This window comes from Papilio machaon, chromosome 26, assembly GCF_912999745.1.
Source record: "Papilio machaon chromosome 26, ilPapMach1.1, whole genome shotgun sequence".
Lineage (NCBI taxonomy): Eukaryota > Metazoa > Arthropoda > Insecta > Lepidoptera > Papilionidae > Papilio > Papilio machaon.
The window spans coordinates 3070566-3083527 of NC_060011.1; the positions used below are offsets into that span (position 1 = coordinate 3070566).

A 12962-nucleotide genomic window follows, 5' to 3' on the forward strand; every position below is an offset into this window, starting at 1 on the left:
TACTCTACCTCCGACATATTTGGGTCAGAGCCTATTTTATCTAATTCACATTCATTCCAGTTCTCGCAATTTTTCTTCTCGTACTTTCATGCAGCATACTATTTCTTTCTATCATCCTTCATCTTTTATTCTGCTTCGGGTAAATTAAAAATTAATTTAAAAAAAATATCCTATTGTCCGTTTGTTCCCAATAGTTGCCAATGTGAATAAAGTATTCTGTTAGCTGTTTAGGAATTATTTTTGTACGGCAAATTTGATACATTATTTTTAAATAGTTTAGAAGTAAAGAACGAATGGGCCCTGGCATATAAGAGACAGGACTGATTGAGGTAAAATCATTTGTTATTCTGCTCCCATTGAGACCGGAATTTATTTTGGTTCCAAAACAGTTTTTTTTGGATATTCCTGCGACAAAAATAGTTTAGAATCCACCGGTTTAGAATATTATTAGAACGTTCGTCGATAGAAATAAATAAAGAAATATTAATAAATTCCTTCATTGATGATAATCAAAATGAACCAATTAGTATAGTCAAGGGTAAAACAGGCGCACTAATGGCATCGGTCTAAGCTTCTTAGAAGTGACATCTTATTCATTTCCATATGCATTGCTCTGCATGAGCGTTGTTCAATAAATTTCATAGAATCAGTTATCATAAAATACCACAATGTTTATTCATTTATCGTCATTCTTTACCATCTTATTCTAATGAGGGTAACGGATGGCGGTTACATCTTGACATTTGCATGTGTGAAATATTTACGCAGAGGGATATTTTAATTCAGGCTAATATTATAAATACGAATGTTTAGATGGATGGATGTTTGTTTGAATCTATCTCCAGAACGGCTCAACGGATCTTTATGAAATTTGGCACAGATGTAGAACATTGTCTGGAATATCACATAGGCTACACTTACTACGTTTTTTACGTGCGGACAGAGTCGCAGGTGATAGCTAGTATATAATAATTGTAAGTCGTGTTGTTGGTTTAATAATCACACTCAGAGTCAGTTTATGGTTATGTCAGTCCCTTAGAGTAGATTTATCATACTAATATTACATTAGAGATGGCCCTGAATGATCCTTTTAAATGTGACAGTCCTTAATGTGACAGTACGTCTTTTTTAATTACTTAATTGCAGTAATGTTACTGACGCATATCACTATACCGCAATATAATGACTACAGGAGTTTTACATTCGGCTATAACGAGGCTGTCATGCAACGAATTAATTGATATATATTGTCCTGGGCTGGACCAGACAAATCTCAGGTCCGTTAGTTAGCCAGTCGGGCTGCTCCTCGGTCAGTGCTGCCAGTGCGTTCGTATTGTGTTGCACGATTTAAAAATATGTACGGTATTCATTTAAATATTTCGCTAATATGACGTGGTAAGTTTTACTTTTTTTGATAGTTTCTTGTTTCTTATAAAAGAGTTATTTACTGTAAAATTTATAGTTGACGAATCTGAATTGAACGTAAAATTTGAAGTCTAAGATCTTTTTTCATGGTTATATCTTGAATAGGATTACATAAAAAATAAGTTGTTATTTGATTTAATTTACGATTTTATAAAATATCGGCAATCATTATTACAAGGAAAATAGTACAATAAATAAATGCCTTTATTATTTGATAATAATAGTATAAAATATTTTTTGCTTAGTTCTAAATTTTAAATAATCACAATTAAAAGTTTTATGAAACTAAATATTGAGGTTAAGAAAGAAAAGTTTCTTTTCGTAATGATCTGTTGCAGTAGAACCTATGTTCAGGCATAAGTCGAAATTATTGCTTGATGACGGAACGACAGGATAATTTTTTCAAAACAACAAACACTTTTACGAGCGCTATAGTTATTGAACCAAATTAATATTTGTAAAGGCGAACCAATTAGACCACGAAATGACGACTATTGGTGTCTTTGACAATTAACTTTACTATTGCTAACGTGAATGACATGTTAAATTGTTTATACAAATATTCTATTTAATGTAGTTTGTATTTGCATACCATCTTTGCTAATCTGAAGTCATATTTCAAGATATTTAATATATTTTACATTAAATGGGCAAGATAAATTACAACGTCTTCGAATGAATTTATACTTCGTTTGTTGTATTCGCTAGGAATATTTTACTACATCTATATATATAAAAGAAAGTCGTGTTAGTTACACTATTTATAACTCAAGAACGGCTGAATCGATTTGACTGAAAATTGGTGGGCAGGTAGCTTAGAACCAGGAAACGGACATAGGATAATTTTTACCCCGTTTTCTATTTTTTATTCCGCGCGGACGGAGTCGCGGGTAAAAGCTATTATTATGATAAATGCGTAAGTTTAGATGGATGGAAGGATGTCTGTTTGAAGGTATCTCAGGAGCGCCTCAACGGATCTCGCTGAAATTTGGCACAGATGTAGAACATTGTTTAGAAGAACACATAGGCTACTTATTAATTCTTTTTTATTCCGCGTGAACGGTGTCGCGGGCAAAAGTTAGTTATAAATATCAGCGAAAATGTTCATTCATTCGCTATAAATCGATAGTATATAATGTAACGGATCTAAACCATTTACAGAAAAACGAATTTAATAATTTGCCTGGTAAAATATTTGTGAAAATACTTCCCAATTCGATGCATTATTATCTGAATACGTTACTTCAATACATTGTGGTAATAATAAACACATTGTAACATTTAAAATAAATTGATTCCTTAACGCGGCTGATTGAGGTTTGAAGGCCTTTTAGTGGTACGCATGTAACACTGTCCGAGGTCAATTATTTGTTGACCCATTATTATGTATCGAGATTTGATCGAACACAAAATTGGGACAATGTTGGACGATATATCTCGGCCAATGTTAATTATCTATGACATATTTTACTTATATTTTCAGGTTCCAGTTAACATTTCTTTTATTACTATATCCATACATTAATAGTAAAGCTACAGGTAATACTTATATACTTTTCATTCTATTTTTATATGCCAAATAATGTTAGAATAATTTATGCTCAGCGCCTTTTAAAGTTAAATAGCAAATAGTTTAATTTAAATTTTATCTTCTGTTTTACTTCCCTCATATATATTTGATCTATGTTTTATAATACACAGATATATTTCAATTAATTATCCCTTACAGATAATATAACAACAATATCCACACTGGATGTGTCACCATACGCGCCGTGCTCCCCTCTTCGACCTGGTGACGTTGACTTCCAGACAGTAGACTTGATAGCGGTGTACAGATTAGACCAGCCTGATACAACTGGAGTCACATTGGTACAAGGCTCACAGGATCTGCAGCGAGCGTACAGAATTGGCGATGGAGCTAATCTTACGTTACCTTTGAAGTAAGTTATTGATGTGATTAAAATAATTGCTAGTTATGGAATTAAATAAGCTTGAAAATAACCGTTAAAAAAATTTCAACCTTTCAGATGATACAGTACTAATTCTTATATAGTGGAATAAAATTGCCTACAAACAAACAACAATGTTATATAGAACCACTGTACTAACGAATTTGTTGTATATTAGCGCGAAATACTTTCGAGAACATTCTCTGAAGCCATATTTAATTACGTAAGTACTTTCTTAATGTGTTCCAGAGAAGTTTTCCCGAACGGATGGCCGGAACATTTCAGTGTGGTGGCGACGTTCAACGCGCAAGGTCTTCAAAGACCATGGAGCCTCATTAGAGCACGAGCACGCAACCTCCTGTTCTCATTAACTTTGTTACCGAATTTAAAGAAGTTAAGCGTTTACGTACAAACTTCTAGAGTCGTATTTGATTGTCCTGAGGTAAGAAACAAGGGTTTAACGAATGATGGGTAGAGTTAACAGTGGAGTCCGCGTTAGCTACAGGAGTGGCTCGCTCTACCAGTGCAACACCACGCCCATACAGAAGACATGCGTGAAGTAAACACATTTTGTTTGACGAATAAGTGAAGGAGTCCACTTAATAATAATTTTCCTTGTAAGTAAATGGTGAGACGGAGAAATTGATTTGGGGGTGGAGATGTCGAGGAAGGGAAAATATCGTTTTCAGTACATTCCCTCATGCGTTCGGTATGCAACGCATATGCGGCCGCTTAGTATATTGCAGAAGTTAATCATGCGGTCACTTCGCTAATTTAACAACATCAAGAGTCCTCATTTTTCTAATAAAAAACTAACGAGAGAATAAAAGAAACAAAAAAAATATCTGATTTATTTCTATTTGCAGCTCTTCACATCTGGATGGCATAAAATACATGCAGCGGTTACAGATGATGCCGTTCATGTTGCCATTGATTGTAATGAAGTAAGGTTCTTTATATCAAAATCGTTCAAGATTAAGTTTCCTTAATAATACCACAGATAATACAATACTAACCGTCGGTTTCTGAGACCAAAATCCCTGTTTAAAACATATTGTTATCTCTGTCTCTGTCAATGATAATGAGAGGGACGATATGTTTTATAATCATTTATTTTAAATTCGTGTTTCTCATTGCTTACGGATTTTCAGTAATAAAAAAAATTATTTAGCAACAAATTTACTAAGCTCGAGTTTTAGGTCAGATGAAAGAATCGATAATTTTGTGCTTTATTTTTATCTTTTGTTTTGTTCTTTTACCAGTTGTTACCTGAAAAGATAAAGAAACACGACTTCCGAAATGCTACATCGGTTTCCATTGTAACCAATGATGATGGTACTCCAGCACCGGTATGTATAAATGTACTTAGGTCTATAATCTAGGGCAAAATACATTTTATACACTAACTAGCTTTTGTACAAGACTCCGTCAGCGCGGAATTTTAAAAAAAGCTTAATAAGTCTATGTGTTCTTCCACACTATATTCTACATCTATGCCAAATTCCATGGTGATAACTTTTTACAAACATCCATCGATCCATCTAAACATTCGCATTTATAATATTAGTAAGATTAATCTGGAGTCTAGATTCAATCAATAAAAGTCTTTATTTCTTAGGTGATAATGGTTATTTTTGAGCCGACTTCAAGAAGAAGGAGGTTATCAATTCGACTGTATTTTTGTTATGTGTGTTACCGCGATGTTCCGCCCCTGGTGCTTCGAATTTGATAAAAAATATTTTAATCTAAAGGAAGTGCTTGCAGATTGGTCCCATTTTTTTTAAATAACTAGAAGACTAGTAAATATTGAATTTAGCTTCAAAATTCGTTGTGAAAAATAGGGATATTTTTGTTTTCAGCGCTTACGTAGGCTAAACTAGGACCTACATAAGAATGATGTATGGCGAATAGTAGCTCTTTGAATGTGCTAAATAAAAGTCCGCGATAGCATATATCTATATTTTATAGTTTTCTCACAATAACCATTTTTTATTTTATATTTCACAGATAGATCTTCAATGGTTGTCATTGAGTTGCAACCGGTATAATTTAACAGAGGATAGTTGTGAGGAAATTGTAAGTAGTATTCTAACTGTTTTCTAATATTTGTAACTAGCTTTTAGCCGCGACTCCGTCCGCGCGGAATAAAAAATAGTAAACGGGGTAAAAATTAGGTATCCTATGTCCTATTCCTGGTTCTAAGCTACCTGCCCACCAATTTTCAGTCAAATCGATTCAGCCGTTCTTGAGTTATAAATAGTGTAACTAACACGACTTTCTTTTATATATATAGATATATACATAGATTAAGAAGTTTACTTTTTAAGCGTACTAAATTTTTACAGGAATTATCTGAACCTTTGACAGTCACTGTTCCTTCGCCGGTAAGTATTTAAGCATTTCAAAATTCAATAGTATACTAGGGTTATACTAATAAGAAGAAATCTACCTAACAAATGAGTATGTTGTATATTTGTAACATTAATACCTACACAATGGTTATTTTGATTCACAATTTTAATTCATTCACAATTGTTATTTTGATACACATTTTCATTTCAGCTTATATCACCCGAGTCGTCTCCCAACTTGCAATCTTTATTGCCGGTCACTTGTAACGAAACATGTCCTCCAGTAAGTTTGCATTGATTAAATATACAGAGATGTCAACAACGCCTGCAACTTCGTCGGAGTAGAATTAAAAAAGTAGTATAATATGCTCGCATATATCAGATTCTTTTCCGTCGTCAAACGGACAAACAGCCAGACGAGAAATTTAAATGTTGGTTTTTTGTTATGATGTATACGAAATATTTTTTTTTCGATATTACATACAGACACACGTATTTTTTGTATGTGTAGTTGCTGTAAACATTGTTTATGTTGATTTTCAATTGACAATGTTAAAACTTATTGTTTCCACTGAAATTTCGTGATTTGAACACTGACTACGGTTATCCTTGATATTTCTATTGTGATTGTATGTTACGATTTCAGGGTCCCGAAGGTCAGAAAGGCGATAAAGGGGAACAGGGTCCTAGAGGTTACACAGGGCTACCGGTAACTTACAAATATTTTACATTAAAAACAAATAAAATAGTTTTTTTAGTCTGAACTATTCATTTAAATATATATTTACATAAAAATAATAATAATGTCCTTCTAAAAATGTTATTTTTATTAAGGGTGTACGAGGAATAGAAGGGCCACCGGGGCGTGATGGATTAACTGGTCCTAAGGGTGACAGAGGTGAACCAGGTCCACCCGGCAGCATTATCAATGTAAGTATAGTGTCGGAAATGGAACGTTTAAATGATTGAGAAGCAGTAATAAATATGAAAGGGATAGATAGATAATTTGATGAGAGAAAATAGCTAAGCTTACTTTTATTTTCCTGCTATAAAAAAACTAAGAAATAACATGTCATTATATATATCGGCGTGACCATCTTATAAAAATATCTCGCTGTTGAAATTAATTAAATAACTCTTGTAAATACGTTCTTACAATCGATTAATTGATTAAAACTTCATTTATTGTAATTTTTAGATTAATTTACAAACGATTACTAAATTCAAACACTTTATTGTAAGTCTCATGAGGGTATAAATAAGAATGTTCCGGCGGCACTGGAGCCCCCAATCCGGTTACAATAACGAAGTAACAGCCCGAGCCGAGGCTCCTGAGGGAGCCCTCGAGCCTAGTTACTCTTAAACGAGGTTTAGGCTAAGCGCCTCTGCGCCCGGCCACCTCAAGCCCGGTGAAACTGTAAATGCCTCCTCAAGGCAAACAGTGACTACTCAGTCACAAAAAAAAAAAAAAAAAAAAAGGCACTGGAGCAGTCTCAGTACGACCGCCGGAGTGTTCAGAGCTCTTTAAGGAGGCAAAAACTCTGCTGAGAAATATAAGGTTATTCATCAAAGGCTGCGTTTCATTTAAGGATGAGCAATGCTAAAAATGATGTTAGTGGTGCTACCACCACTGACGTTGTGTGTTTCTCAAACACTTGGGGCGGTGCTCATCCGACATATATATCCGTCGATTTTTTTAGCTGTATTTATTTTTCTATATATTTCATATTTTGATGTTTATCTACAGGGAACAATTGGTCCTGGACCTCCGGGCGAAAGGGGGAAACCAGGACCTAAAGGTGACAAAGGCGATACAGGACAAAAAGGTAAAGTATTCCGTCATCGAAAACGAAGAATATTGCGCGCTTGCTAGTTTTATTATTGAGTTTCATTATACCTAAGATAATTCATTAATCCGAAACATAAAGTAATTTTTTAAATAGTTATGATTATCAGGGTATGAAATATTATTTTCAGGTGACCCAGGAGAGGCTGGTCTTGTTGGATTAGCGGGGTTGCCCGGTGATGATGGTAAAGATGTAAGTTATGCAACTTGAAACAAGAACTTTATTACTATTAACATCTTTATTTTAATTCTAACTAGCTTTTACTCGCGACTCCATCCGCGCGGAATAAAAAAATAGAAAACGGAAAAATTATCCTATGTCCGTTTCCTGGTTCTAAGCTACCTGCCCATCAATTTTCAGTTAAATCGATTCAGCCGTTCTTGAGTTATAAATAGTGTAACTAACACGACTTTCTTTTACATATATAAAGACTAGCTGTCGCCCGCGACTCCGTCCGCGCGCAGTTAATAAGCTTATATGACACGTTCGTAGATTTATCATAGCAGCGCCATCTATTGATTACTCAACCCAGTCGAAATCGACATCTGTTAGAATCATTTGGAGTTAACAGATAATTGTGACTGTCAAATAATAACAGACAAATAATTAGCAATAAATTAAAATTGCGACTATAATTTGAGATTTAAACTATCCTATCTCTCAAGTTGGATCGAACTGCACATGGTGTGCGAATTTTATTATAATCGGTTAAGTGGTTTAGGAGTCCATTGAGGACAAACATTGTGACATGAGATTTATATATATTGAGATAGATAGAACAATTAAAAAATCTTTAAAAGCGTTACATTGCATTTACTATATTCTCATAACCAGTATCCGTATGCACTGGCACGACTTGCGTTGATATATTTTTTTCAATGTATTTTTCGTAGGGTTATCCTGGTCCACCGGGCCCCGTGGGACCCCCTGGTGTACCGGGGATACAAGGCCCACCTGGACCTCCTGCTAATATTAATGCTTCATTAATACACGGTAAGTCCATACAAGATAATAATTCTTTTTAGAGTTCCGTACCTAGAAAGAAAAAAACGGAACCCTTAAAGAATTACTTTGTTGTCCGTCCGTCTGCCTGTAATGCATGTATCAAGCTGGAATTTATAAAAAATACTCAGGTCTACTGTCCCTTGGATCTGTGAATAAATCAAACTTCTAAGCCAACGCAATCAGCTATTTAATAAAGATAAAGCTATTTATGTAGCAAATTTTCGACACTCGCAAGGGAATCAAAACCTACAGGGTACTTCTCGTGAACTTAAAATTTTGAAATTTGGTACGAAGCAACGTCTTACAGCTTACTGTACAATTAAAGGAAAAATCGTGAAAACCGTAAATTTTACTTATATACCTACAGGTTTATACGGAACTCTTGTTGCGCAAGTCGCGCTCGCACTTGGCTTGTTTTTTTCGTTTTATCGTTTGATTGCAATTATTTAACGTTGTATTGTGACCGCTTGTAGTTTGAAAATGCTTTAAGGATCATTAAGTGATAAGTATTGTTCGATTCGTATTATTCCCCGGAATGTTATATAGGTGCAGTATTTCTGATTTTTATTTTATTTTCTTGTGTTGATGTGTAAAATAATTGTTAGTGAATTTCAGGTGCAAAAGGTGAAAGGGGTTATCCCGGTCGACCAGGTCGTGATGGCGACCCAGGTGCTAGGGGTCCTCCAGGAGTGGATGGAGTCCCGGTAAATATTTATGATCTTTTAAAACTACCTTATATAAACAAGAATGTTACAAAGAAAAGGTATTTAAATTTTTAAAAGTATCCAAAATCATAACGAAAGTTCATCCAAAAGTGTGCATTATTATTGACTTTTTTAATTTTAGGGTCTACCAGGTCCTCAAGGCCCACCGGGGGTACCAGGTCAAACTGGTGAACGAGGTCTACCGGGACTGAGAGGTGATACTGGAGAAAAGGGATCCGAAGGACCACCAGTGAGTCCTCAATTTTCTTCTTACGATGTTCCAAAATGTGATTAAATTGTTAAAAGATGGCCCTGTTTTTGACAAAAAAGTGACTCCATTATGTATCAATACACGTTTCGGGGCATTTGGAATCCAAAGTCATATACAGAAACGGTTTTAGGTCAACTAGCCCTGGGCGAGATTTCTACGGCACCCATTTTTATACCATGCGTTTGTGGGGAATTAAGAGGGTTATGTGAGACTGTGTAATTGGTAGACCTGTGGCGGTCCTTTTAGTTCTGCGCTTTGGGCAATCGTCTAACCGTGTCCTATACTAACCGTGTCCTATACTAACACCGACTCTGGTCATGTATGTGTAAGTGATTGCAGGGTCCCGAAGGTCCGCGGGGTCCACCAGGTCTTCCTGGAGCTGCTGCCGCGATAGCAGAGCAGGTCGCCATACCGGGACCCCCCGGACCACAAGGCGAAAGAGGACTTGTAAGATTTATTTTACTAAAGGATGTTCAAAAATTATAAGATAATTTCTGATATTTTAAAAACAATGGCTTACTTTATATTTTTTTAATATGTTCAGATTCTATTATTTTTCTTTAAATAATAACTAATATTTAATTTCAGTTGTGTTAAACAATCCTCGGTAGTATAGTGGTAAGTATCCCCGCCTGTCACGCGGGAGACCGGGGTTCGATTCCCCGCCGGGGAGATTCTTTTGTGTTTATTTTTGACATAGTAAACGAAAGATTAGATTAATGTTCCATTTTAAAATTGTAGTAACAAATAGACAAGGTATAAAGGACATAATTGTTTGATTTACTTGTTTCAATTTAAAAATTACAAACAGAAAGGTGATCAAGGATTTCCCGGTGTACCTGGCAGAGATGGCGTAGACGGAATTCCGGGAACTCCAGGACAGAGAGGTCCGCCCGGATTACCTGCATCTAGTAATATTGTTGCTCAGGTAATTTGAATTATTTCAAAACTATGCAAGTAAAGTTAATCACTTATTTTAATTGTAAAATCGGTTGCTGGGGATTAAAATGTTATTTATACTAATATTATCGTGGGTTTCCACTGCGGGAAAAACATTAATTGTTGTGTTAAGTAGTATTGAACAAGTTGTTTTTTGTTCTTATGTTTCGTCAGTGATTCGTTTTTAATTGTTTAGGAATATTTTAATTTCAGCCAGACTCGCTTACTGAAATGGCAGTTAGAAATATATGTGAAGATTTAATTAGAGGTACGTTTTACAAACTGCATTATATTTAGTCCTCATGATTTTAATGGGTTTTTGCTTTTTAATTAACTTTATACAGCCAGAATGTTATTAAATTAAAAATAGTGAAAACTTTTTGTGCGTGCTAATAATGAGTTTTTTTTTATTTTCATAGTGCGTATAGCAGAGTTGATGGAAAGGTTGACAACTCAAACTACACCGACAATAATTTCTAAAAGAGGCCCGCCTGGTAGAGCGGGCGCACCTGGCTTACCAGGTAAAATGTTTTGTTGTGATTAGTACCTTTTTTATTCATATATTTCAGTTTTTATTTTTTCAATTTAATTTAAATAAAAAATTGTATCGCCAATGTGTGACTCGCAAAATACAATACAAAGTCCTCAGTATCATAAAGTCTCGAATCATTATCTAGTTCAGTGATTGTCAAACTTATTTCTTTCACCGCCCCCTTTGAAAATCAATTATATTTCAGAGCCCCCTAATTTTTATTCAGACCTAAAACTTAAAAACCACAATTTCATTACTTTAATTAATTTCAATGCCCCCCATAGGTTACAAAAGGAGGCGTTATCGCCCCCAAGGGGGCGTTATCGTCCACTTTGGGAAACACTGATCTAGTTTAACCCAATAAATGAAAACAGCTTTTGCTGTTTCGTTAAAATTATAAATATTGACTAAATAACTTAAAAAAAATTGTAGTATATTTGCGGTGTAATTATCAGTAAAAATTATTTTTTTTTAATCAAGGATTACCTGGAGAACCCGGAATGCAAGGGCCCCGAGGTTATCCAGGAGAAACTGGTGAACCCGGTCGACCCGGCAGTTCAGGACCTAGTGGCGAGAAAGGAGTTAAAGGGGAGAGGGGTCAGGAGGGGATTGGAATTCCAGGACCTGAGGGACCTAGAGGTGTTCAAGGTATAATAAATATACCATCACTCAATCTTATAACCAATGATTATTTATGTTACCATCCGATTGTGAAGCTTATAATCGGTTTTTAAACTATATGGCGCTAAATTGTTTATTTTATAACTGTACACCAGATGGCACTGCTTACTCGTAGTTTTTTATGAATGTTGTGTTTAAGGGCGTTGCCACTCAAGGTGGCGGGGTGCGGGGATAATAGTAAAAATTCTTTTTTTTATTCCAAAGAGAATGTTATTGTGTTAAACAAGTAGTTTTTGAATTATCTATGTGGTTCAATAGTATTGTAGGCATCTTGGTAATAAGTAGTTTGTTCGACGAGACTCTTATGGCAGTATTTACATATGAACAGCGGCGCCTGCAAATTTTAAAGGTTATCAGTGAACAAAACTGTTCCAACTTCCTTTTTGTCGACCTATATTTTATATATTTTCGATTCTCTATAGAAAGGGGAGCAGTTCCCATTGCCCTTTCTTGACGAAACACCCATGGTTGTGTTTAAAACAATTTATAATGATGACGTTTTATTTTAATCAAATTTAAGTAGCTAAAATTATTTCGGTTAAAAGGATTACTGCATTAATTAAAATATTTAATTTCTTCTCCTTCCTTAGGTCCTATAGGACCCCCTGGACCTGACGGGAGGATCGGACAACGCGGTGATCCTGGACACCCGGGTAAAAAATTTCTTTTTATTTTTCTTTTTTTTTATAAATTCACAACCAAATTAATTTTTCAAATCTAACGCCCAGTTGATATTCTCTGCCAAAATTCTGAACTGCACTGTGGCATGTTCCGCTTCCTAGATGGCGCAATATACGATAGTTAACAAAAAATCGTAGTAATTGGTCTATTTCAACATTTATAACTACACCTGGGTCATAAATTTTATTTTAAGTCCAAACATTTTTTTTTCGTCTTCAGGTCCAATAGGTCCTCGCGGTGTGCCAGGACCTCGAGGGAATTATGATTGTCCAGTAGCGGCATACTACGCGTACTCACCCATTGGAAACTTTAAAGGCCCATAGATGACAATTCTAGTCTTCTAGTAATTTGTTATGATTCTTAATTGATGGCGGTATTAATGAATTAGTCAAAAACTGTTTGAATTATTTGTTTTAGTTTTGGTAATTTCCTAAAATACATAAAGAATTTGATTAAAAACTTAAAAATGAAATAAATATTCGTACATGTTGTGTTATACGAGTAGTTGAAAAAATATGAGTACTTAAATAAACAAAAAAAAAATGCAACAATTTATTAGTTTTATTTTTTCATT

General features: G+C 34.9%; 1 protein-coding gene and 1 non-coding gene across 2 annotated transcripts; both read left to right on the forward strand.

The window, feature by feature from the left end:
- Positions 1 to 1288: 1288 nt before the first annotated feature.
- Positions 1289 to 12759, forward strand: LOC106718642 (collagen alpha-1(IX) chain). Its single transcript, XM_045684521.1, has 23 exons — positions 1289 to 1395; positions 2909 to 2964; positions 3155 to 3368; positions 3627 to 3819; positions 4244 to 4321; positions 4640 to 4726; positions 5385 to 5453; positions 5723 to 5761; positions 5940 to 6011; positions 6375 to 6437; positions 6563 to 6658; positions 7476 to 7554; positions 7706 to 7767; positions 8469 to 8568; positions 9196 to 9284; positions 9427 to 9534; positions 9895 to 10002; positions 10367 to 10483; positions 10708 to 10762; positions 10914 to 11015; positions 11507 to 11674; positions 12298 to 12360; positions 12608 to 12759. Exons 1-23 carry the CDS (start codon positions 1388 to 1390, stop codon positions 12709 to 12711), a joined length of 2130 nt encoding a protein of 709 aa, XP_045540477.1. The 5' UTR covers positions 1289 to 1387; the 3' UTR covers positions 12712 to 12759.
- On the forward strand, positions 10157 to 10228 carry Trnad-guc. The gene has a single exon. It is a non-coding gene; the product is annotated as a tRNA-Asp (tRNA).
- Positions 12760 to 12962: the final 203 nt, after the last annotated feature.

Excerpts from the sequence above, each read along its gene's own strand:
- LOC106718642 (XM_045684521.1), top strand. Across the intron at positions 3,820-4,243 it reads TCGTATTTGATTGTCCTGAG|CTCTTCACATCTGGATGGCA; the intron begins GTAAGAAACAAG and ends TTCTATTTGCAG. Across the intron at positions 10,763-10,913 it reads ATGTGAAGATTTAATTAGAG|TGCGTATAGCAGAGTTGATG; the intron begins GTACGTTTTACA and ends TTATTTTCATAG.